The following is a 25,250-nucleotide window of genomic DNA, read 5'->3' on the forward strand; positions in this document are numbered from 1 at the left end:
GGATTGTTTTAAATGAGATAATTAAACATGTTTAAATGTCAGGAGGGAGAGTGCAGATACAGAAAAGAGAGGATGGGCTGCTACATCAAGCTGATGTGAAGAGAAATGATGGTCAGATCCCCCAATCTCAGAGACTCCCTAAAGTTTCCTCTGGTTATTTAAGACTTGGAGCTCTGGCTAGGGAAATGGAATATGCCCGACACTTCTGTCTAAATCCTGGGCTAGGGAATTCCCTGGCGATCCAGTGATTAGGACTCAGCTCTTTCACTGCCAGGGCTGGGGTCAATGCCTGGTGGGGGAACTAAGATCCTGCAAGCTTCGTGGCAAAATAATAATAATAATCCTGGGCCAACAGTACATTTCACCAGGTTTGCCGTGAGAGTCAGGCATTTTCCCTTTAACCCCTCTTGGCCTCAGAGAGGAATGCCCCTCTCTTTTTCCCTATAAAAGTCTTTAAAAAGTAAAATGAGATAATGAAATTCAAGAGGCTTTATAATGAAAAAGTACAATATAAATTCAAGGTGCTATTATTGTGAGAGAAATGAAGGGGTATGCTGCGATTGATGGAGAATAGGAGAGATGAAAAACGACACTTGGGAATCAAATAGACTTAAATTTATAATCCTAGGTTCTGCCACTTCAGTGTCGTCTTTTTTCCTTTAGACTTCTCAGACTGAACAAAGTCTTCTCTCACATATATGAGACATCTTAATGAGCTCAGTGGGAAGAATGCCACTCAATATACATTCTCCAAGTTGGGAACCTGTTACTAACATCCTATAACATCAAAGCCTTCCCATTCCCTCTATATTCCCTCCTAGCTCACACACCTTTATCCTCCTCAGAAGATAACATGCCCCGAATTCTACAAGAGACGGACTCTAGTCACAGCTTCCTGTGGAAAGAGTGTCACTAGCTCCAACGTCATAATGGTTCAGCCCCCCCACCCCGGCCCACTTGTGTCCAGTGATGCAGCACCAACATTACTAAGAACCTCAAAATCCTCACATGAATGTGAGGAGTGCTGGGAAGCAGGGAGGATCTGGCCCTTTGTGAGAGTGGAGTGGGGTCACTATCAGGCAGTGGGGTGGAGGGGGCGTGTAAGCTGACCTCGTGTGACAGAGTGGCTTTCTGAGGGCTGGCCATTTCAGATAGTACAGCCAGATGACTAAAGACACTAATGTGCTGGGACGTGATGTGGAGTTTGGCCGTTTTATATAACCTTTATTGCATGTTTATACATGCCAGGCACTATTCTAAAGTCTGTTCATGCACTGCTCCGATAATGCCTTAAATCAGGGTTGCCAGATAAAATACAATTATATTTGAATTTGATTCCCAGTTAAAATTTGAACTTCAGATAAACAATATTTGGGACTTACTTATGCTTAAAAAATTATCCGTCTTTTAACTGAAATTCGAACTTAACTGGAGGCCCCGCATTTCCCTACTTTAAGGTACTGTGATGCCTTCCTCCAGCCACACAGCTAGAATGTGGCAGGGCCGGAGAGTCAGAGTCCAGTCATGTTCTTAGCTATTATGCCACTGTCACCGGATCTGCGGAGATGCGCGTGGGAGGCTCTGGCTTTTATGACAGAGGCTGTGCATCAGCGGCCTGCGTGCGCAGCTGCCCCTTTGTGGCTATAAAGGGGCTTCTCGAGCCTTGTACGACGCCAGTGCCCGAGCCCCACCAGGCCTGATGAAGCCACAAAGCAAAACCTTTTATAAAAACACCGGTGGTAGGAAACAGAGCAGACAGTACCCAGACATTTCTCTGTCTTCTTACTGCACCACCCCTCACAGAGGCAAACAGGCAGGGCGGCCACTGGAAGCGCTGAGACAGTGCGCCCCGGTCCCCTCCCTCTTGTCTCTGCCTTCGGTGTAGAGGACCTGAGGAAACCGATATCTGGAGCGGGTTGGTCTGGACGCACGTCTGAGTTGCAGCAATCGCTCCCTTCCGCGCCGCCCAGCCCTCTGCGAGGGCCTCACTCCCACCCTACTTGGGCCCGGAAGCGCCACGACCGCATTTCGGCGGGAAAGCACGCGAGACCCACCGACTACGCGTGCGTGTGGGCACGGGGCTGAACTAGGACTAACGCGGAGACCAGGAGTGAGGAACGCGCGTGCCCACGCTGGCGACATGCGTCGCCAATCCAAGGGCCCTGCTCCACCCCACACTCCACTTACCACACCCGAAGCCCCGCGAGGCTCGCTTCGCCTCCTCCCGCTCGACGGCTTCCTTCCTTGGGCTTTCTTGATCTCTTAGGCACTCTTCTGCCTTCTTTCTCCACGGGTCTCGAGGATTTCCCCCTCTTCAGTTTGGAGACACCAGAAGCGAGGGACAGGGAGAACGGTGTGAAAGGGTGGCTAGTAATGCGCGATCTCCCTCAGGGCGGGAGACTTCGTCCCTCCGGGCAGGGGTCTCAGAACAACACCCACGACGGCAAATGGACTCCTAGTTGGGGCCGGAGAGGCGGGACTGCATTTCCCAGCGTCCATGCAGCGCTTCCTAGGCTAGGCCTCTCTCCGTCTCCTGGTGACGAGGCGGCTAGAGGATTGGATTTTCCAGTGTGCAGCTCTGTCCGGCGCTGGGGAAACTGCAGTTTCCAATACCATCCGTCCCAGGTTCCGTAAGTTCCGCCTTTCCCTTCAGTCTAGCCTGTTCCCCAGCGTCCCCGGGCCATAGTAGAGGAGGGAGAGGCCGGGGGACTGAAGTTCCCAGTATGCCTCTCCTTGGGGACTACAATTCCCAGTATGCTCGCGGGGAAGCTCCTTGGACTTTACCTCCCCATCAGGCCAATGCACTTACCCAGTGTTGGCCTGCGACAAGTATCAACAGATAGCGGTGGAGGCTGTGTTGGGAATGGAAGGGAACTATAGCCTCTAACATGCGCGATGTTGGGAAACTAGTTCCCAGTGTGCGTCTTCTGTAGTTCCTGGTGTTTTGTGGAGGTGGCAGGTGGATGTCAGCTCTCAGGAAATCCTGGGAGAGAGGGAGCTTTCCCAGCAGGACCCGCGTGGTCATTTCTCTCCCTAAGTAGCCCAACTGGACCCTGGCCCGAACCTCAAATCATTCTTAACGCTTCCCAGCAAACACTCTGTTTTTTGTTTTTCTAAGTCCATTCACTTCCATACACAACTTTTCAAACACATACTCCCATTCCCTTCCCTCTACTAACAAACCCTGCTCCTCACTTCACTGAGAAAATGGAAGTTGTCAGAAGATAATCTACACAGACTCACCCACCTACCTACCAATCTACATCTTTGCCCATGTATGTACGTACGCTCTCATCCCACAGCTGAACTAACTAACTATATATATAGTTTTTTTGCGGTACACGGGCCCCTCACTGTTGTGGCCTCTCCCGCTGAGGAGCACAGGCTCCGGATGCACAGGCTCAGCGGCCATGGCTCACGGGCCTAGCCGCTCCGCGGCATGTGGGATCTTCCCGGACCGGGGCACAAACCCGTGTCCCCTGCATTGGCAGGCAGACTCTCAACCACTGCGCCACCAGGGAAGCCCGAACTAACTATATTTTTTATCTAACTCTAGTCCCTCCACTTGGGCACTAGATCTCACTCTCTTGTTTATCAAGTTCTTTTTTCTTTCTTTTTTTGGCTGTGTGGCTTGTGGGATCTTAGTTCCCCCACCAAGGATTGAACCGCGGCCAGCAGTGCAAGCGTGGAGTCCTAACCACTGGACAGCCAGGGAATTCCCTATTTATCAAGTTCTTGACTCCAGCAATCCCCTCACCTTGAAAACAAACAACTCACACAGCTTTTATTTATTCCCCTTCTCTCATCAACTACTGTCTCATTTCTAACAAAACTCCTAGAAAATATTATCTATATTTCCTGCTTCCAATTTCTTTTCTTGCGTTCTCTTTTGAAAGCAGTCTAATCAGACTTCTGCACCCATCACTTTACCAAAACTGCTCTGGTCAGGGTTACTAATAATCTTCATCTTGCTGAATCTAATGGTTGACTTTCAATTATTTTCTGCTTGACCTGTTAGCAGCACTTGACACAATTGATCATTCCCTCCTCCTTGGTACGCTATCTTCACTTAGTTTCTGTGACACCAAGGGTTTCTTGATTTTCCTTCTACCCATTAGTGCTCCTCAGTTTCCTATGCTGACCTCTCCCTGACCTCTTAATGTTAGAGCTTCTCATGCTACAATCCTTATTCCTCTTCCTTATCCACATCCACTCCCTTGGTCATCTCATCCAGTCTCTTGGCTTTAAGTATCATGTATATACCAGTGATTGCCAAATTTATGACTCCAGTACGAACCTGTCTCCTGAACTCCAGACTTATATATCCAATTGCCTACTAGACATCCTCTCTTAAATGTTTAATAGGCACCTCAATCTCAATTTGCCCAAAACTGATCTCATGAACTCCTAATCTTCCTCCTAGTACCAACTCCCTTGTTAATCTTCCCCAACTAACTTGATGGTGCCTCCAGCTTTCCACCTGGTCAAGCCAAAAACCTTGGAGTCATCTTTACTCCTTTCTGTCACATTCACATCCAATCTATCAGCAAATCCCGGTGGCTCTACCTCCAAATAGGTCCAGAACTGCCCAGTACTCCTCACTTCTACTGCCTCTTTCTCCTCTGTTCAAGTCCACTACCTTATTTCCTCTGAATTATTGTAGTAACCACCTCATTCATCTCCCTGCCCCCAATCTCTGACTCCCTTACCACAATCTATTCTCCACACAGCCATCAAGGTGCTTTTTGAATATGTAAATTAGGTTTTTTCTGGCCGAGCCGCACCAGGCTTGTGGGGTGTTAGTTCCCCGGCCAGGGATCAAACCCACGCCCTCGGCAGTGAAAGTGCAGAGTACTAACCACTGCACCACCAGGGAATTCCCTGTAAATTAGATTTTTGTCACTCATCTGCTCAGAACCTTCCTATGGTTTCCATCAAATGCAGAGTAAAAGCCAAAGGCCTTAAAATGGCCCCAAAGCCATTATAAGATATAAGAAAAATCTATATGTTACCCTAGAACTGAGAGAGAGTACCCAAAGAAGAACAAACTTGGAAGGATGCTCCCTCTCCAAGGCAGTGGGTGGGGGAATACCTAGCACATACGAACAATTCTTTTTATCTCATTTCAGGAGTTTCATACCCTTGAAGCACATCCAGATCTCATTTAGCAAAACTCTGCTCAATCAGAAAACTACATGGGAGAAATCTACAGGATAATTGATTCAATGTCTTCAACAAAGACACTGAATGAAAAAACTGAAAAACTGGAGAGAGGGGAGTATAAATATTTAAGATTAAAATAGTCTTAGGGGGACTTCCCTAGTGGTCCAGTGGTTAAGACTCCAAACTTTCACTGCAGGGGGTGCGGGTTCGGTCCCTGGTCAGGGAATTAAGATCCCACATGCCGCACGGCGCGTCCAAAAGAAAAAAAATTAAGTCTTAGGAAGCATAACAGTAAAATCCAGTGTGTAGACCTTGTTTGAATTCTGATTCAAACAAATTAAGCATAAAAGGACATTTTTTGGGACAACCAGGAAAATCTGCATAGAGCATTGGATAATATTAAGGAATTATTAATTTTGTTAGATGTGAAAATTATTATATAAGAAAATTTTATTTTTTAGAGACGAGTATCAAAGTATTTAGGGTTGGAATATCATGATGTCTGGGATTTATTTTAAAATACTTCAACAAAGGAAAAATTAGATGAAGGAATTTTTAAAAAATAGATTATTTATTTTTGCCTGCGTTGGGCCTTTGTTGCTGCGCGCGGTTTCCCTAGTTGCGGCGAGTGGGAGCTACTCTTCGTTGTGGTGCACAGCCTTCTCATTGAGGTGGCTTCTCTTGTTGTGGAGCACGGGCTCTAGGCGCATGGGCTTCAGTAGTTGTGGCACGCGGGCTCAGTAGTTGTGGCATGTGGGCTCTAGAGCGCAGGCTCAGTAGTTGTGGTGCACGGGCTTAGTTGCCCCGCAGCATGTGGGATCTTCCCGGACCCGCGATGGAACCTGTGTCCCCTGCATTGGCAGGTGGATTCTTAACCACTGCACCACCAGGGAAGTCCCAGATGAAGCAATTTTTGCAAGATGTTTACAATTAAATGATGGGGGTCTGGGGGTTCATTATAATACTCTCGTCTACTTTAGTGATTGAAATTTCTCATAATAAAGAGAAAATACAAACAAGCCCTAGTCTCTGCAATTCTGGCAAAGGCAAAATAATATCTAGGTTGTTGTAGCCAGTACCAAGGTTTTGAGGCTTTCTGAAGAGCCATCCATAGACTTCCTGACCCTGGGACAACAGTTAAGACTATTTTTGTCACTGTGTTTTGTTTGTTTGTTTGTTGACCAGAGGACCCGCTGATATCCTGCAAAATGAATTTGTTAGGTATTACTATTCCCTTTCTGGATCTTTCAAGGAATTTGTCCTTTTCATCTGTGTTGTCAAATTTATGGCCCTAGAGTTGTTCATATTAGTCTTCATCCTTTTCATGTCTGTAGGGTCTGTAGTGATGTCCCCTCTGCCATGCCTTATATTTGTAATATGTTCATTTTCCTCTTTTTGACACAGACAAGTAAACAGAGACCAAAAAGGAGAAATGATTCAGGTCAAGGCTGCAGAGCCAGCTGGACCATCCTTACTTCTGCTGCCTTGCCTGGCTGCTGCATCAATCATCCTTTTTGAGGCTCCCTGTCCCCAGCCCACAGCTTTCATATACTCCATGTGGCCTGATATGTAGTCTGACATGGAAGAGCCCAACTACACACTCAGGGCTCTCATTACCCTTGGCCTTCAAGGTGAATCCAACTTCTCAAAATGTTCTCTTGCTCTCTATTCCTGGCTTCCCCACAAAAGCAAACTTAGGTGGAGGGAGTAGAATAATAAAGGAGAGGTTGGGATGGAGGGTGGCAAATGGCATAGATGGGCTACTTGCTAAAATCTGTTGGCTCAGCTTACCTGGAAAGAGGCAGTTTTGAAGTCTCTATAGTGGGGAGAGGAGATCGGGGAGGAACAGCATTACTGGCAGTGACAACTTCCTCCACTTTACTACCTCTTTCCCTTTAACTGTTGTCTTCTATATTGCTAGAGGGAACGATCATAAGTCCCTAGATAGTTGGGGGCCTATTTGAGCTTACACCTTATCTTTCAAATTCTCATTCTATCATCCTACCCAAAACCCATGTCCAGGTTGGCAAAGGAAGTGAAAGATATAGGCTTCCCTCCTTTTCTTCCTGCTTTCACCTCAAATGGCCTCATCTCTTAATGCCATCCAGTAATGAGGTCACCAGCTGGTACTGGCTAGAACTTACTGAAGTTTTTCCTGTTCTCTGAGGATCTCCTCAACACCCACCATAACTGCTGTTTGGTACTCAAGTCATCAGCATGCAGAACTATGGTCAGGAAAGAGTCTGCCTCCACTGTGTACCCCCCAAAACCAAGGGGCAAAATACTGGGTCTTCCGATTCTAAAATCCATTTTCTTTCCATTATATCAAGGCCTCTCATATTAATGCCAAAAATACATTTTTGTGCCAGGTGCTTTCCTTCCTATGGTCTTTAAGGGAGAATGGTGAGGGGCAAGGAAGGAAGAGGACAAGGACAGACTCTTCTGCCTGAAGGCCTCCAGAGGGTGAGTGAGCACCACTGGCTTTGGGGAAGTCTTCCCACTCTCAAGAGTATGTGAGTAGTCTGGTCTGGTCTCCCTGGCTACCTTTCTGGAGAAGCAACATTTGAGGAAAAGGGACACATCACAGTGCTTGTTATAAATGAGAATCTCCTCTTTATTCCACATATAAAAGCTGGTTTCTGGAACTAGATAGGGAAAGAACTTTGGCATGGCTCTACCTCTGTGTGGGCCCTAGGGATAAAGGTCTAAATTCTGGTGACAAGGCCTTTCTCCAGGTGGGAATGAAAAGTCCTGCCCCTTCAGTCCCAAATTAGGGGGTAGGAGCAACGTTGTAGGGCAATTCCTTGGTGAGGTGTACATCAGCTTGCGGCAGGCTCTTCCAGGCAAGTTCTAAGATCCCATACTGGGCAATGCCCATAGGGAGCATGGTACGTACATTGTTCTTCCCTGGGAGGGGAACCACCTCCTGGAACTCCAGAGGACCTTTAGGGGTGTGAGAGCCACCACAGAACAGGCGGTAGAACAACCGCTCCCCAGGAACTAGCTCCATGGCCTTTAGGGCCTCTTTGTAAATGATCTCTTGGGATTGGGGTGCCCCTCTCAGTAGCAGTTCCTGTAGTAGCCTCTGGATTCGGGGGGACTTAAGTTGGTACAGGTCCATGAGACGGTAGAACTGTTCCATCCAAGCAGCACTGTCTTTCGCGTATCGCTCCTGCAACATCCGCAAAACGTGGTACATTGCCACAAATGTCTCCCATAGAGGCACCTTGTCCTTTTTTTTAGAGATGGGCTGTGCCTTCTTTTCCAACTTGGGCAATTTGGCAGACCTGCCCTTATCCTTAAAAGCCCAGAAGTCCTTTTGAAACATCAGTGCTAGGGTTTGTTTTTCCACAGGGTCAAGGGCACCTGTGAAAATGTCTCTTGTTGGAGGATAATGGTGTCGCATCTCTATCTCCTTGCGAGCAGTGGATATCTGCTCTGCCCGCACACTCCTGTAAGGCTCTCCTAGAAGATGCCAATTTATAGCCTTCAGGTCTGGAATCATTTTGGTAGCTAATGGGGACTTTGGTGTGGAGACAGCCAAAGGTTTTAGCCAGCTTTCCTTTTCCTTTCCTTTTATAGGAGGGATCACTTTCAGGTATTTTGGACCCATGGGCTCCTTACTGGGTTTTGAGATACTTGTGCTTCGTGATTCCAAGTTCTGCTTGTGACGGTACACAATGGCTTCAAGTTTGGCCAGATGCATCCACTCTAAGTTTTCCTTTGCAGTGAGGTCTTTGAGAAGCTGGCACAATCTGTGGAAACTATCCCTGGAAAGCTGTTCTCCTGTCTCCATCTGTTCTAGGACATGGTGGATCCACTCTACGTCTGAGAGGCTGATGTCTGCATATATTTCCTCAGCCAGGATTTTGGACACAGGTAATTGTACCTCAGTCTGTCCCTTCAGAGATGGATGACGCTGCAGAAGCCACTGCCACTTGGCTCCTAGTTGTTTGCCTTGGAGTTTATGAGCTTCCATGGTCTTCTTCAATATGTAGGATAAATATGGGGTCTTTAAGTCAGGCTCTTGGGACTCCAAAACTGTATCCAAAACTTGTAGAGGTATGGGCTTATATTTCTTCAACAGTTCTTCTTGTTTATCCATAAACCCTGTCCCTGGGAATACCCTGGACGTCTCAAGTACTGTGGCCTTATCTTCCCAGGATATTTGTTTAGTTGACCCTGGCACTGGTATCTTCTCTTCCCTTCCCAGAACTACTGAGATCAGTTGCTTGGGAGGGCTTTTGAGAACTTCAAGTTTTATAGCTCTGCCTCTGACCTTGGGGATTCTTTTCTCAATAGAAGGGACTGCTTCTCTTCCTTTTAAGTCCTTTTTTCTTTTTCCTGGTAACTTAAATAGTTTTTCTTTTTTAAAGATCTCTTTCTTCTTGTCTACCTCTTCTTCCAATGAGCTTCTCTCCTCTTCCTCCCCCTCTTTCTCACTCAAACGCTCCATCTCTTCCTCACTCATGCTTTCCTCCTTCTCAAACACTTCCTCCTCCTGCACCTTCTTCTTCTTTTTCCTCTTCTTCTCCTTCCCTTCCTCTTCCTCCTCCTCTTCCATTTCCTCCTCTTCCTCCTCCTCCTCCTTTTCAGACAAACTCTCTTGCTCTACTTCATCTAATAAGCTTTCCATTTCTTCAGAAAAGCTCTCTTCACTTTTCACACTTTTCACCTCATCCTCTTGACTGAGAAACTCTTCCTGTTGCAAATCAACTCTCTTTAGCTTTTTTCTCTTTCTTGACCTTTGTTTAAGGAATGGCTTTGCCTCTTCTTCCTCTGTTATTTCATCCTCCTCTTCTTCCTGTATGACTTCTCTCTGTTGCCTGGCCAATCTGCTTTCTTCCTCAGTCATCTTTTTCTCTTTCTTTATCAATCCTCTCATTTCCTTGGCCAGTTTTCTCTGCCTCTTAGCCAGTTTCTTCTCATCTGTGGCAATTTCTGGTTGTTCCTCAGAAAAATCCCACTCCTTGGCATCAAGTTCATTCTGTACCTTGTTCAATTCCTTTTCCTTAGTAAAGAAAGACCTCTTTAACTTTGTCATCTCTATTTCTTCCTGGGTTAGTTTCCTTTCTTTTTTGATAAGGCCTTGAAGTATCTTTAAGATTTTGCCGCTTACTTTTAATGGTTCCTTGGAAATGCCCTTGCTTTCTTTAGCCAACTTCCTTATTAATTTGGCTAGCTTCCTTTCTTCCTGGGCACATACTCTCCCTCCTCTAGTAAACTCCAGTTTTCCTTTGGTAATGTCTGTTTGCTCTGTGGCCAGTATCCTATCTTCATAGACCAGTATCTTTTCCTCTAGTGACAATTTCCTCTTAATTAGTTCTAGTTCATCCTTAATTGGTCTTCCCTGTCTTGAAGTTTCTTGAGTCTCTTTTTTAAAGAGAGTTTCCTTTCCCTCAGCCAGTCTCACCTTCTCCCAGGCCAATTTCTTTATTTCCATGCCCAATGCCTTTTCTTCCTTAGTAATAGACCAGTCACCTCTGAGCTGTTTCAGTCCTTGGAATATCACTCTCTTTTCCATAGCTAATTTCATTTTGTCCTGGGCTATTTGGTGCTGTTCCTCAGCCAGGCTTTCCTCTAATTGGGTCAGTTTTTCCTCTATAGCAGCCAATTTCTCCTTCTTCTGGAAAAGTTTCTCCTTTTCCTCCATCAGCTTCTTCTCTATCTGAACCAGTCTCTTCTTGTACATGTCCAGTTTCTCCTTTTCTTGGTCTGATTTCTTTCTCTTCTGAGTGAGGCTTTCTTTGAGCTGGATTAAGTTTTCTTTCCTCTGAGCCACTTTCACCTTCTCCTGAGCCAGAGTCTTCTGCCTCCAGGCTAGTATCTCCTTGGTTTTGGGGAGTTCTTCCTTGCTCTGGACCAATTTATTCCTTTCCTGGGCCAGTTTTTGCTTATTCTTTATCAATTGTTCCCTTTTCTGGACAAGTCTTGCCTCCTCCCCAGGCAGTGTTTCCATGTCCTGGGTCAGTTTCTTCTCATCCTGGATCAGTAGCTCTTCTTCTTGGGCCAATTTCTGCTTGTTCTCCATCAGTTGCTCCCTTTTCTGGCCAAGTCTTTCCTCTTCTTCAGGAAATTTTACATTGTCCTGGGCCAGTTTCTTCTCTTCCTGGATCAGCAGCTCTTCTTCCTGGGCCAACTTTTGCTTATTCTCCATCAATTGCTCCCTTTTCTGGCCAAGTCTTTCCTTTTCCTCAGCCAGTTTTTCCTTGTCCTGGACTAGTTTCTCCTCTTTCTGGATCAGCAGTTCTTCTTCCTGGACCACTTCTTTCTCTTCCACATTCAGTTTCTCCTCTTGAGAGGCCAGTGTTGTCTCCTCCTGATCCAGTCTCTCCTCTTCATTGACCAGTTCCTCCTCTTCCTGATTCAGTTCCTCCTCTTCCCATGCCAGGTCCTCCAATTCCTGGACTAGTTCCTTTTCTTGCCATGCTAGATCTTGCTCCTTCTGGGCCAGTTTTTCCAATTTCTGGACCAATATCTTTTTTACCTCAGCTAGCTTCCCTCTTTTCTTTGCTATTTTCTCTTCTTCTTGAGCCAGTTTCTCCAATTTCATGGCCAGTTTCTTCCTTCGCTGGGCCAATTTCTCTGCTTCCTGGGTTAGCATCTCCTCTCTTTGGGCTAGTTTTTCCTCATTCTGGATAAACTTCCTCTCTACCTGGACCATTTTCCTGTCTTTCTGGGCCAGTTTCTCATAGTCTCTGGCCATGTTTCTCTCTTCCTGAGCCAGTTTTCTCTCTTCCTGTGCTAGCTTCTCTACTTCTTGTGCCAGCTTCCTCTTTTCTTGGGCTCGTTTCCTCTCAACCTGTGCCTGTTTATATTCTTGATGGATCTGTCTCTGCTCTTCTGTCATCAGCTCTTCTTCTTCTTCTGCTGCTGCTTCTTCTCCTTCCCACTCCTGAGACAATTCTTCCTCCAGGGTCACTTCCTCCTCATCCTCCAACAATTGCTCCCTGGCCCTGGCTGACATCTTTTCCCAGATCTGTGACCATTCATCCCATGTCTGCTTCTTCTTGTCCCTCTCCAGCTCTTCCTCATCTGGAAACAGCTCTTCTTCTTCCTCATGGAGCTTCTCCTCTTCCTGAAGATGCCTGCTTTCCCAGGCTTTCTTCCATTCATCCCAGGATATCCTCGTCTCACTGTAGGCCTGTTTCCACTGATCCCAGAACTTCTTCCACTCCCGCCAAGACAGTTTTGTCTCTTCCTTAACTGGTCTTCCTTCTTGCTCAAGCACTTTCTCCTCTAATTTGGCCTTTTCCCCCACTTCCTGACTCATGTCCCTCTCCTCTTCTTCGGTTTTTTTCCTCTCTTTTTTATCCACTTTTATTTCCTGCTGGACTGCTTTCCCCTCCTGCTTAGAAGGCTTCTTAGAGGGTTTCTTCTCTTCTTTCTTTGATATTCGTTTTCCCTTGGTTACGTCTGGTTCTAAAAAAACAACTTTCTTTTTCTTGCCTTTTTTTGGAATCACCTGGGTTTCCTGCAAGTCCTGCACATCACTTTCTTTCTTTCGCTCTTGCTCCTCTTTTGTCTCCTCTTCCTTGTCACTGATCACCATGTCCTCTCTAATTGCTCCTGCATGAGGAAAAACTGGTTTCTCCTCTGGCCAGGCTACATCCCAGTCAAGGTCCTCAAGCAGTTCCTTACTTTCTTTCTTCAACAGGGGGCAGATCTCCTGAAAGAGCTCCCAGCTGGGCCGTCGATCTGCCAGCGCTGCCTGAGCCATGGTCACTAGCTCAGTGTTTAGAGCTTCTGACATTTTTGTCTGGGAACCAGATATCCTCAGGGTCATAAGTCGACATAGATCATCCCGCCATGATGAGCCATCTCCAGGGGTAGTCCTGTGGCCAGGAGCTCCAGAGGCACTCTGCCCTCTGACTTTCACCAGCTTCACAGCTGATTCTCTCCTTATAGGATATGGAAGGTCCTCAACTGTAACTTCAGCGTCTGTTGTCTTCCTCTTGCGCATCTCTATGGGTTTCTGAAGTGTTGCTTTCCTGCCTCTTTTGTCACGTATCTTCCTCAGCATCTTCAGGGTCAATGCAACATGATCCTTTGAGGCATCTATCCCTGGAGGCTCCTGTTCATCATCTTTTGAAATCTTTAGTATACTGGAGGTTGAAGACCTACACTCCTCCCTCTCAGTTGGTGCAGCTTCACTCTGATCACCTTCACCCTCTAAGGGACCTGGCTCTGTGCCAGTCTCTTTCATCTTCTTGAGGCTCTGCAAAAATTTTCGGGCTATAGGGAGAATCAGGAGATGTAGATAAGGGAAGCTTGGGAGGCTTAAATGAAGCCCTTCCCAAAATCTGGTATGAGCTAAGAGGAACTGCCATAACAGATGTAGCAACAGAGGGGGCTGAGGCCTTTTTTAAAAAAAAGGCATTCTCCTTGCTTTATCCCCAGTGCCTTCCCTCCTCCCTCCCCTGCCTCCCCGACCTCTGTCAAGTCTTACAGAGATAGGTTTTGGAGTCTCTCTGAATTTGGGTGGATTCTTCCTAGGAAGGTTCTTTTCTGTGAAAGGATCTTTCCACTTACCTCTGTTCCTATCTGATACCTCTTGACCCAAGTTAGCCTTAACTACCCTGCCTCTTGGGGACCCTGAGGCATTAACCAGATCACCCCATACATACTATGCTTTCTGCCTCCTACTCGGCCCCATCTTTGGCCTTTGCTGGGCTTGTAGGCAACTTCAGGTTCTTCAGGAGCTGTATCAAGTTGGTTGGAAAGGGCGGTAAGTTCAGAAGCCCCTGAGACATCTAAAGAAAAAGTAGGCTTTTCATCACCCAGTGATAAGATCAGGTTTTCATTCAATCGCTGCTCCACTTGGGTATGAAGGATTTGGAGATCTGTGGCCTGCATTCCCAGCAGATGGTCCAGGGTTTCTTCCCCAATCATTTCCTGCCTATGAAAGTCAAAGGAGAGGAAGGACCATGCTGTATCAGGGACAAGAGGGAGAATGAGAAGGAAAGAACAGCTATGGAACAGGCAGGGGACTTGACAACATGACCAACAGAGACAGAGTATGTAGAGGTAAAGAATGGCGAAGAAGAAAGAAAAAGTCTAGGAAGCCAAGATGGTAATGCATGGCGTGACCTGTATGGGGCCTTCAAGGGTAGGAGAAGAGGGTGAAAAAGGGGCACTTGAAGAGGTAGGGGACAAACAGGAATAGGAGGAGAAATGGAGAAAGGAGTGAGCAGTTAGGGGGTCATCAGGATAGTCTAGGAATGGAAAAAGACTATGAACAAGGAAATAGGACAGGAAGAGCTAATGAACAGAGATGAAGAGACAGTGAAGGCAGAGAAGGGAAAAATGGGAAAGGGGAAGAAGAAAATCAGAAGCTAGTAAAGAACTGAGGAAGGCACAAAGAACTTACTGCATCTCCCGGAAAGTATCTTGGTTCTGGATCAAGTTTAAGAGTGAGGTCTTAGAGTGGATTCCAGTCTCAGCCATGAGGCTCAGGGCCTTATTCCTTACTCTTTCATCTTTGTCCATTAGTCTTTGGGCCAGAGGCACGGCAAAGAGATGCGTAATCATTCCTAGACACTTCAGCCCTTCCCAGGCTAGCTCTTGGATCAGTGGATTGGAATTGGTTGTATCATCCAACAGACAATGGGCTGTTTCAGCACGCAGGAGTGGAGACACCTGGTAAGAGGCAAAGATTTGCCCTAGTGCACCAATACAGCACTGGTACTTCAGTGGAGAAGCCTGGATCATAATATTGAGAATTGTCTCTATCAGGCTATTGATAGCTATTTCACTCATCTTTCTTCCCAGCCAACTGCCGTTTGCTGAGTCTGTAAGGACACTGTAAATTATATCCTTTGACGCTCTTATTTCAAGGAAGTCTTCATCCTCCTTTTCACGTGCATATTCTCCTACATCACTTATAGCTCTTGCCCTACCGTGCCAGAAGAATTGTTGAGACTTGTCCCATTCTAGTTCCTGCATGGGTGAGTGCAGGTTGCACTGTAGGTATACTGGGCTGCCCTGTGGCCAAAGACGGGCACGAATCACTGAGTTAGGAATGTAGCAATCAGGAGCCAAGAGCCATTTCTGCCCATGGCCAAAGTAGTATTGCAGTATCTGATAAGGGTTGAGTCCATCCCAGGTAGTCAGCTGTAGCTGGGGAGGAAGAACATAATGGGAATGCGGAGGTTTTTTCACCTGCGTCCAATCAGCTTCCTTATACAAGGAATCATGTCTGAAGGAAGACACTAACACAGGGCTCCCTTGCTCATCTTCTATGACGTGTGGCACATTATGATCAAAGGCGATGGCCCGATTATTGACAAGGTTCTCCAGACCCACTAATTGCTGCTGCCCTTGTCCAAAGTAGATATACTTGGGCACAAACATGGTCTCAAAGGAGAAGAAGAAGCTTGGTATGAAAGGCTTAGGAACTTCTAGTACTTCATCTGTCATACCTATAAGGGAAAGGCGAGCCAGCAGGGCTGAGGGAAGCAGTTTTAAACAGGACACCAGATAAAGACTCTGGTTGAAAGTGACAAGCAGGTCACCCCGGTCATTTGCAAAGCAGAGTGGGCCAAAGTGCAATGATGAGTCCAGCATGGCTATGAGTCTACCATGGAAGTTCCAGATCCAGACAGAGCCATCACTGCCACCCGTGACAAAAAGACTCAAGGATAGGCAGACATCAAAAGATGTGACGGTACACTGGTGTAGTGGCAATGTGTCTATGAACGTTGAGCCTTCCTGTGACCCAGAGGACAGAAAGTCATGGAACTTCCAGAGACACAGGCAGTTAGTCTCCGTGATGGCACTCACAGACTTGGGCAAGAGTATCAAGTGTGTTAGCTGACAGCTGCTGAGAATGCTGGCAAGGGGCTGCAGCTGCACTCGCCCCCCTTCAAGCACAGCTTCTGACAGGTGCACATAGTCATCCATTCCATAGGAACAGAGCAAAGAGTTTTCTCGGCAACCAGAAAGCCCTCCAGGCAGCGTGGAGAGTGCTAATACAGCCCTGAAGTGCATGAGTTTCTCTATCTGGGCACAGCTGTGCTGGGAAAGCACTCTGATCACGCCACTCTGGTGTCCAGAGAACATTAGTCCTTCTAGACCCCGACCCAGGTGGAAATGCCCATAAGCCAGGCATCGTACCAAGTCCTGAGAATCTGGTGAGGTGCATATAAGATACTTGGCTGGGCAAGGGCAGCGGGTTGTGTCAAATACCAGCACATCTGAGCTGCCTGTTGCTACAAAGAGCTCCTCTTTATCTGGGTCATAGGCCCAATCCACAGCCTGGTCCAGGATTGAGAAGGGCCAGGTGATAACCAGAAGATTCCCTGTTAGTGGGGACACAAAGCGCAACAAGCCATCCTCAGTAGTGCACAGGATCCGGAACCAGTTATTGCCACAGCGGACCCGACGTATCTGCTGGGGAGCAGAGCCACAGACATTGAAGAGGTTATAGAAGCACGGCAGACTGCGCAAGGAGAAAGAATGGGTAGTCTGGCAGAAGAAAGTAGTGCTATCAATAAACTGGAGTTGATACAGTTCCTCGCCAAGTTCTAGCTGCCGCAGCAGACTCCCTGAAGTCAGGCTCCACTCCTTGATTAAGCCTTCTTGGCCGGCTGTTAGCAGGGTGTGGGCTTCTGGCCGGCTGCGGATACATATCACCGATGACAAATGGGCCTTGAAACTGTGGAGTGCGTGCCCCTGATTGAGGCTCCACACTTGGATTTCCCCAGTCCTGTTTCCAGCATAGAGAAAGCCCTGCTCAAAACAGGTGAAGCAGCAGGTGATTGAGGAGCCACTGGTGGTGGAAGGGAACCTCTTCACCTCTGCCAGCCGGCCGTGGCCCTGGCGCTCAAGGACCCTCACCACAGTCTCACATAGGGCTACAAGGGAGCCATTGGGGCCATTCAACATGATGTTGTGAACAAGCTCATCACCAGGCATGGAAACCATGTGGGCTATTTGGAGACCCTTGCCACTCTGCTCCATGATCCAGGTGACCACTGCCCCCAGGATTCCTGACAGAAGCATCTTCATTTCTGGGTCATAGCAGAGGCAGCTGATGTTAAAGCGGCAGGGCACTATACCTAGGGGTTTGAATGACTGAAAGTGGTCCCCAAAGAGCCGCAGGAGCAGGTCACCACAGTAGACCACGAGGATATGAAAGGAACCTGTGTGAACCATGGACTGGATGGGCGGCAGTCGTTCGGTCATGGAGAATGTTCTCTTCTGCACCATGTCCTCAGTTTTGCTCTTCATCCATACCACAGCCTAGAAGAGAAAAAGATGGGAACTGCCTAGAAAAGATAGTAGAAGAAGAAAGGGCAGAATATTCAGCTATTTTTCTCTTGCTAAGGAGAAACTGGAAGACTCTAGAGTGATTTTACCCCCTGGTTTTGGGAGTTGGTAATATTGTAGAAGCAGGAAACCTAGGACTCTTTCCCTAACCTTGGCCTACTTTAGGAGAACCATAAAATCTGTTCAACACAGAGACTGTAATTGGAGAAAGGATGAACGGGGAATCCTGGATCCAGGTCACTTTCATTCAAGGGGTATATCTTCCTGGGTTAATCTAGGGTCAGAACTTACATGGGCATGGCCCCTGTAGAATGGGCTAAGAAGAAAGGCTGGGTAGTTTTACCTGTATTTCTTTTGTGCTTGTTGTCACCCACGAGAGGGAAGCAAAGAAGTGGGCATCACTGAAGTAATAGCATATAAGTGGCATATTTTGAGGATGGCGAGACTCTTTGAACAGGATCTGGGACCGGTCACTCAACACAACTACATCAGTCTTTGGGTCATCTAAAGTTTTCTGGGGAGAGGCATGGCATAAACTAAGAGACCAGGACACGTATGCACTAAATATATTCTCATGCAAGTCATAATTAAAGCAGTTCTCAAAGTTACGCCTCAGTCTCAAGGATCACTCCTGTGGCTCCCACACGTGAACAATTTATCACCTGTGGGACACTGTGCTTCACAAGCATGTGACAAAACCCCCAACACAAAAGCGAACCAAACTGCTATAGGGCCTATATGGGCAAATTTCATGGTGTGAGCACAGGAGAAAACTGATGTTCTTCCCAACATGTCCTCTAACATTCTCCCTCCTGTCTAAAAGGTACATATGTCATAAAAGACACATTTAACAGATTACAAAGGCAAGTGCACTGCCATATGCCCACATGTAAAGTAACACAGTATCCCAAGAGTCAGCACAGCTTTATTAAAGCCTAAAACTGCACTAAGTAAGACTTTTAGGACACCCTATCTGGCCTTGAAGTTTGACAGAGGAAGATTTTTTATGTGTGTATATATATGTGTATATATATATATAACTGTGATAGAGCATGTGCTATGAAACATGCACCTGGGATCCTTTTACACAGAGCCAGCCATAGCAAAACTGAGGTTGGCAGATGTTCTCTCTGGTGCCTTCTCCATTCTCTTTTAGAAAAATCTCTCTTCCCAGAGGGTTGGTTCTTCTGAAATGCTTCAAAGTGTTAACCTCTCACCATCAAAATGTTCTTGCAAGAGGTCTCTAGACTCATTTGGAAGTTGATGGCCCACTTTCTACTAAGGGGACAGTTGTCTTTATCATCTACCCTGCCTGCTTCCTGCATAGTGGATCTATGCTCCTCTGAAGTGCTCATAACTCTTAAGATAGATAGAGGCCAGTAACATGTTTATGTTCTACATATACATTACCTTGCTTTTATGGATCACATCATTTATAAGGTATTTAAAATCCTTCCACACGGGAATGAGTCTGGGGGAAGTCATCACCTTGATTATCCCCTGGTCCTCCTCAGGACCACTGTTTAAAAACCTGTAGGAATACAAAAGAGGCCAGCTTAGCCACTGATACTTTTTGAGGAGCTAGAAATCAGAAGTCAAGATCCATGAACTCATGTTTATTGGACACTTTTTGAATGTCAGGAACTATGCATAAGATACCCTCTCATTTAATCCTCACTGCAGCCCAGTGAGGTAGGTATTACCTCATTTGAGAAAACTGAGGCTTGGAGAGGGTAAATAAAGGAGTTGGAAGTTGAATCTTAGCATTGGCTATCATCCAACAGGATATCATGGGGGAGGGAAGCAGAGAAATCTAAGAGGGGCTGGAAAGGAATACTGTCACAGGCAAATAATTGTTCCTTGCTGGTGATGGGCTGTCAAGGGATCTTTTTGCAAGAACTAGTAGTTCCCAAAGTGTGGACCCTGGACCTCCTGTACTGGGATTCCTGGGGGAGAGGTACATCTTAAAATGCAGATCCTTAGGTACTGAAGCAGAACCATGGTGGTGGGCCCCTGAGCGCTTCACTTGTAACAAGCTCCCTAGGTGATTCTGTGGACCTTGAAGTCTGACTACTGAAACAGGAAATCGAGATAAAGGCTGCCCAGGACAAAGAGTCAGCTCCGTGTAGCCCAGCTGGAGAAAGGATCCAGCCATTGGGCCTTGCAGGCTTTCCCAGGCTTGTGGAATCAAGTAGCTCTCTTGCACGTGATACATCTGCTATTCATCCTCCTCCTCCCCATTCCCTTCTCTTTGGCCTTCATGAGGACAAACCTCTACTTTTCTTAGTTGGATGGTGAATAAATCCTACTTTTAACAAGTTCCCTCTGTCAGGGGGTCTGTCATTACTGATCTGACGATGCGCTTGTTTTCCTCATTTGTAAAATGAAAATGCCAGATCCTTGCAACTTCACAGGATTGTTGCAAGGATCGACTAAGATAATTCCTGTGAATACTTTTTAAAGTATACTCTAAAGCAACAAACAATTATGACTGCTGTTTTTAGGCTGGTTTGGTTCTCAGAGAAGTACTAGTTTTTTCCTTCCAACCTATACTTTGTACTTTTCAGTTGCTCTGGAAACATTACAGCTAAATTTAATAGTCTGGCCAGCAGAGGGCAGTGGAAGCCATCCTTGCGCCTGCCAGATGAAGGAAAACTGATGGACTTTCAGTTTAAAGTGGTCCCCAAACTGCGATCCTCAGGACAGCAGCATCAGCATCACCTGGGAACTTGTTAGAAACGCAAATTATCAGGCCCCACCCTAGACCTACTAAATCGGAAACTCCGAGAGTAGGGCCCAAAAATCTGAGTTTTAACAAGCTCTCCAGCTGGTCTTAAAGTCTGAGAAACACTGGTTTGGAGAGCTGTTGGAGTTCCAGATCATTTGGCCTGGGCCTCCTGAGGCGAGGTCAGCAGAACCCACCCTCTGGCACAGCTACGCCTAGGCCCTGTGTTGCCACAGAGACTTGATGGCTGGATCTGCGGGGGGAAGCAACAGGCAAAACTTATCATCATCTCACGTGTAGGGTGGTTTAGTGCCCACAAAAAAAAGCTTTCACAGGGACTTCCCTGGCGGTCCAGTGGTTAAGACTCTGCGCTTCCACTGTAGGGGGCGCAGGTTGGATCTGTAGTCAGGGGACTAAGATCCCGCATGTCTCACGGTGCGGCCAAAAAAAAAAAAAAAAAAATTTCACATCAATCACTTCATTAGTTCTTGAAAGAATTCTGAGAGGCAGATACCATCGTCTCCATTGTACATATAAGGAATGTGAATTCAGAGAGGAAGAGGGATGTGTTCAAAGCTACACAGGGCAGCTTCAAGACTAAGATCCAACTCACAGTTCAAGATTCTTCTATCATTTGAGAGAAGTAAAAGGTTCTCCCAGCTAATGCTAAGTGAGCTCTCTTCCCCACAAACCCACTAATGGGAACTGGGGACTGGCTTTCAGACATTAGCATCCCCTATGTCTTTCCACTCTCCCCAAGGCTGCATGCTGCCCTCCTGCCATATCTTTTTCCATTCTCTTCTCCTGTAACCCTGCACTTGCTGCTCTTTTGGACCACCTTTCAGGAGCCACTGTGATCAGCTGAAATGGATCGGTGGATGGCCCCACAGCTCAGATTTACCCAACCAGCTCCTTCTTGGGGGCCCAGAGCTGCTGAGAGAGTAGTCATTTGTAGTCAACAAATTTGCAGTCATTGACATCAGTTTCCATTTTTCCTAATTATCTCCTCTGGGTCCAACTTCTCTTGACCAGCCTATAAAAAGCAAGCGGTTGGAACCCTTTGGGGGCATATTCTTTGGAGGTTAAGTGAGAAGGAAGGCCTTCAACCCCCCTACCTATGTTTGTTGTTGTAGTTGCCACTCTCTCCCATCCCATATACCAGTTTCCTTAGAGGAAACCTCTCCTAAAATGCCCCACATTTGATTCCCTAATCCCATTACCTGTCCTTAAAAGCAAGTCCAGAGAGAGCGCCAGATGCCTTAATCCCAATGGTCTTGACTTTTTAATATCTTGATAACCCAAAGATGATCTAAAGGGAGAATTCAAGTCCTGCAGCCAACTTAGAGGAGTCAGAATTGGGGGGCTGAGATATGGTATCTGACTGTAGCTGACTATAGAGACAAACCAGGTCTATGATTGGCTATTGATGCTGGCACCACGTCCTTTTTCTTAGTTGCAGTCCATTCCAAGGTACTGTGTTGGTGGCGGTGGGATGGAAAGCCAGCATCCCATGAGCCCTGCCTTTGTAATACAGAGAATTGGCTCTAGGGGGTACTGCACTCCATGACACTATTGGGCCCCTGTTGAAGGAAAAGAACAAAGTATTGTGAGTACATATAACAAGGAGACCTGACCACTCAAAAGAAGAGTGATGTGTGCTCCACACTTTGAGGTAAAGCCCGGCATGGATCCTACAGGCTTGCAGGTGGCTCTCACGTTTGGGGACAAGGATGCAGAAAGCCCAGCTGGTATCAGTTGACTGTAAAGTCAGAGGGACTGTAAAGCCCGAGGGCAATCTTGGCTTACTCTGTTTTTTTTGAATTACTGTTAAGGAGCCCAAGTCTGTCCCCAGGCCTGGGACTGCTACTCTGGCCTTATAAGTGAGTTCACAGCTAGGGCTGGGACTGGAATGCACTTAACTTTACAGAAAGAAACAATTTTCCAGGACACACATATATTACCAGGGTGGGCTAGTTTCTATTGAGTGAAGAATTATCCAGCATGGGAGTAGTGATAGCATCCGGAACTGATTAAGGTTGTAAAGTGGCTGCCAGGCATTTTACATACATTGTTTCATTTAATTCTTATACAATGATTCTATGACTTAGCTATCATCCTCCATTAATGAAACAACTTTTTAAAATGGACATGGTAAAAATACTCAAAACATACCAAGGAACATATACTGAAGAGAAAGTCACCTGTCCTGTTCCCCTTCAGAAAGGTAACCCCTGGTTGTGTCTTTCTACAGGTGTTCTGTACACACACAAGCATGTATGTAAAAAATATTATTTTTCTTACACAAATGGTAGTATGCTATATACACTTTTCTCACTTAATAATCTTAAAGATTACCTCATATTAAAACATACAGCTCTGTCTCATTTTTCAACAGCTGTCAGCTGCAGTGTGTTCCACTGCGTGGCTGAACTACCATTTATTTATTTAAACTTCTATTAATGGAAATTGGGCCGTTTCCAACCTTTTGCTATAACCCATGCCACAAATGAATCTTTGTTAATGCTTCAGAGTTTTAATTAACTTAAATTTTAAAATTGAAGCAATGTAAATCTTTTCTTCATTAAGCATAACTTATTTTAGGTATACTGGCTTAAATAAATTATTAAAATTAATTTCACCTGTTTCTTTTTAATGTGAATTGCATATTTGGCTTGCATTATATTTCTATTAGATAGTACTGCTTTAAATTATCACCGTCTGGTGGTGGTATGGACTTCACTCCTTGAGAGTAGGAACCCAATTTATCTTGATTTCTCCCGTGTCCTCATTATCACCCAACCTGGCATGAAGTAGGTGCTTAATACATTTTTGTTGAATGAATGAGCAAATGAATGACCCTCTGCCCTCTCTCAGGAAGAAGAAATATATGCTTCCCAGCTCAAGTCTTACTGAGCATCTTCTTGGAAGGAAGATGAGGTGCGAAGGGTATTGACTGGGTTTTCTTGACCAGAGAACCTTGCAATTCTAGCCAGTTCCCTCGGTAACCCCTAGTGGAGTAGCAGTGGCAACATCCATTTTTTGAAAAAAAGAGTCGGATCCTTGATTATGCCAGCAGGTGGACTAAATTTGAACAAAATTTTCCAGGCCGTAAGTACTCAACAAACACTGGTTACCCTAAGAATGTGCTATAAACGAATGAATGGTAGGTAACCGGGCCTCCAGGGCAACCCCCTGGGTGATTGATGGTCATGAGACTCCCGTCGAAGGCAGAGCTCCGGAGCCGCCTAGTACGGGGAGAGGCGACCAGACACGAATCCCAACACATTCGGTCGTCCCAGCTCTCCGCGCCGGAGGGAAGAAGGGCGTGTCCGCCTCTTCAAGACCGGGGCCGCGCCTGTTACCTGCGACGACTGCATTCCCGACTAGGGACGGGCACGGCGTGTGTGGCGGCACTCAGAAGCTACGTGAAGGATCAGACCTAGAATAGGAGGGCCTGACGAGCGACCTTAGGGATGTTGCGAGAACACTCTGCCAACAGGACGGTTAGCTCCCCAGCCCCGCGCCCGGTGGACTGACCGAGGCGAGGGGAGTGAGCGCGCGTGCGCACTGGCGCGCGCCCGACAGGAAAAAGCCCAGCGCGAGGCCCCGCGCGCGCGCGCGTGCGTTTGAAAGGAAAAAAAAAAAGTCCTCCCCGTGGGGGCCCGCGGCAATTTAGGCCGGAGTTGGCCGGCGAGCGCGCGTGCGCGAGCGCGCATAGACGCCCTTCTCCACGGCTCCCCTCGGTTGGGGGTCTACCGCGCTGCTCCGCTATTCCCGCCTCTCCCGAGGCTCGCGCCCTCGGGGTAAGTATCTCGCGCTTTGCGGAGAGGGAGGAAGAGGGTCCACTGAAGGAAAGGAGGAGGCGGACAGGGCTTGGAAAAAGGGAAAAACCGCCCTCGCCGAGCGAGGAGCGCGGGCAACCAGCTGGAGTCTGCAGAAGACACGCCTCTATCCCTCACGCCCCTCGGGGCTGCGGAAGTACTCTGGAGACTCCAGAGGCACTGAGGCGACGGGTGGACTACAATTCCCAGAAGGCAGCGCGGCCCCGCGCCTACAGCTCCCGGCAGCACCTGGGCACCAGGCCTTTTTCAGCTTGCTGCCGCCCAGGGCGAAACTACAGTTCCCAGGAGGCGTCGCGCGAAGCGGCTTGGAAGTGGGCAGCCTGGAAGTCACTCGGGCCACAGGAGCTGGCGGCGTCTCCAGCAAGCGGCGCGGATCTGGATACCGTGGTCGTGGGGCCCGCTGGGCGGGCAGCTGGGACGCCCAGGTATGTGGCTCCGGGTGCAGGGTCGGCCTCGCGCAAGGGTGGTGGGGAATCGGTGTCCCCTCGGACCCCGAGGGTCAGCGCGGGCGGGCGACTGGGCGGACGGCCGGGTGTGGGGACCGGTTGTTGGGGGCGGCGGCGGCGGCGGCGGGACTCTAGCCCTCCGGACCTGGCCGGTCTCTTGCCCGCATGCTTCAACTTTCCAGACGAGCTACCTGGCGCTGTTGCCGAAGAGCGTGGCATGGGAGTCGGGTAGCAGTGAGTTCGGGTCCTGGCTCTGCCACTCTGGAGGTGCGATATAGGGAAACCGCGCCGAACCTCAGTTTCCCCTTTCAGTCTAACCGGGGAAGAATAGTGTCTGTCTTTTGTTGGGAATTCTGTTGAAATGTTGAGATCTGGTGAATAAAGCATTTGGCACATAGAAGGCACTTATTACGTGTTTGCATTATTGTTAGCTCTCGAGAAATGGTGTGAAGGTATTATCCACCGAATGTGGTAAGTTGAGGGTGAGCCGAGTCCATAGTTAGCCTTCAATGCAGGGTGACTGCTGTTAACTGAAATTATTTTGTTAAGAGCTTTGGTTTGGGAGGCAGAGCCAAGTTCAACCATTAGGTTCTAACATTTACTAGCTGTGTGACCTTGAGCTACAGACTTCACTGCTCTGTGCCTTCGTTTCTCTGTCTATAAAATGGGATTTTAATAGCAGCCACCTCGTAGAGTCGTTTTGAGGATGCAGTGAGAATACCATTTGTGAAGTGCTTAGAGCAGCAGCTGGCACATAGTCAGCATTTAATAAATGGTACCATTTATTCAGCGTTTTCCCAGTTT

At 47.3% G+C, this 25,250-nt stretch overlaps 2 protein-coding genes across 6 annotated transcripts in view; one reads left to right on the top strand and one right to left on the bottom strand.

The window, feature by feature from the left end:
- Positions 1-7,933: 7,933 nt before the first annotated feature.
- WDR87 (WD repeat domain 87) lies at positions 7,934-18,918 on the bottom strand. The gene is made up of 6 exons (XM_024734130.1): positions 18,844-18,918; positions 17,777-17,947; positions 14,534-17,406; positions 13,791-14,062; positions 11,510-13,398; positions 7,934-11,419 (listed from the first exon to the last, which is right to left on the bottom strand). Exons 1-6 carry the CDS (start codon positions 18,916-18,918, stop codon positions 7,934-7,936), a joined length of 8,766 nt encoding a protein of 2,921 aa, XP_024589898.1.
- Positions 18,919-23,924: 5,006 nt separating this feature from the next.
- The window catches only part of SIPA1L3 (signal induced proliferation associated 1 like 3), a 234,371-nt gene continuing 233,045 nt past the window's right edge, over positions 23,925-25,250 (top strand). For 3 of the 5 annotated variants that reach the window (XM_024733745.1, XM_024733749.1, XM_024733747.1), the window contains exon 1: positions 23,926-24,425. The gene's annotated coding sequence lies outside the window, so the exon portion shown is untranslated. Of the gene's footprint in view, positions 24,426-25,250 lie in introns of all 5 variants that reach the window. The other 2 variants (XM_024733750.1, XM_024733748.1) reach the window with 2 other exon arrangements.

This window comes from Neophocaena asiaeorientalis, unplaced genomic scaffold (genome assembly GCF_003031525.2).
Source record: "Neophocaena asiaeorientalis asiaeorientalis breed wild unplaced genomic scaffold, Neophocaena_asiaeorientalis_V1.1 scaffold280, whole genome shotgun sequence".
NCBI lineage: Eukaryota > Metazoa > Chordata > Mammalia > Artiodactyla > Phocoenidae > Neophocaena > Neophocaena asiaeorientalis.

What these genes read in the sequence shown, in the direction of transcription:
- WDR87 (XM_024734130.1), bottom strand. Translation starts at nt 18,918, where the DNA reads ATGACTTCCCCCAGACTCATTCCCGTGTGGAAGGATTTTAAATACCTT. An exon ending in ATGTGATCCATAAAAGCAAG is followed by an intron (nt 17,948 to 18,843) that starts GTAATGTATATG and finishes GCCTCTCCCCAG; the next exon opens with AAAACTTTAGATGACCCAAA. An exon ending in CAAGCACAAAAGAAATACAG is followed by an intron (nt 17,407 to 17,776) that starts GTAAAACTACCC and finishes TTTCTCTTCTAG; the next exon opens with GCTGTGGTATGGATGAAGAG.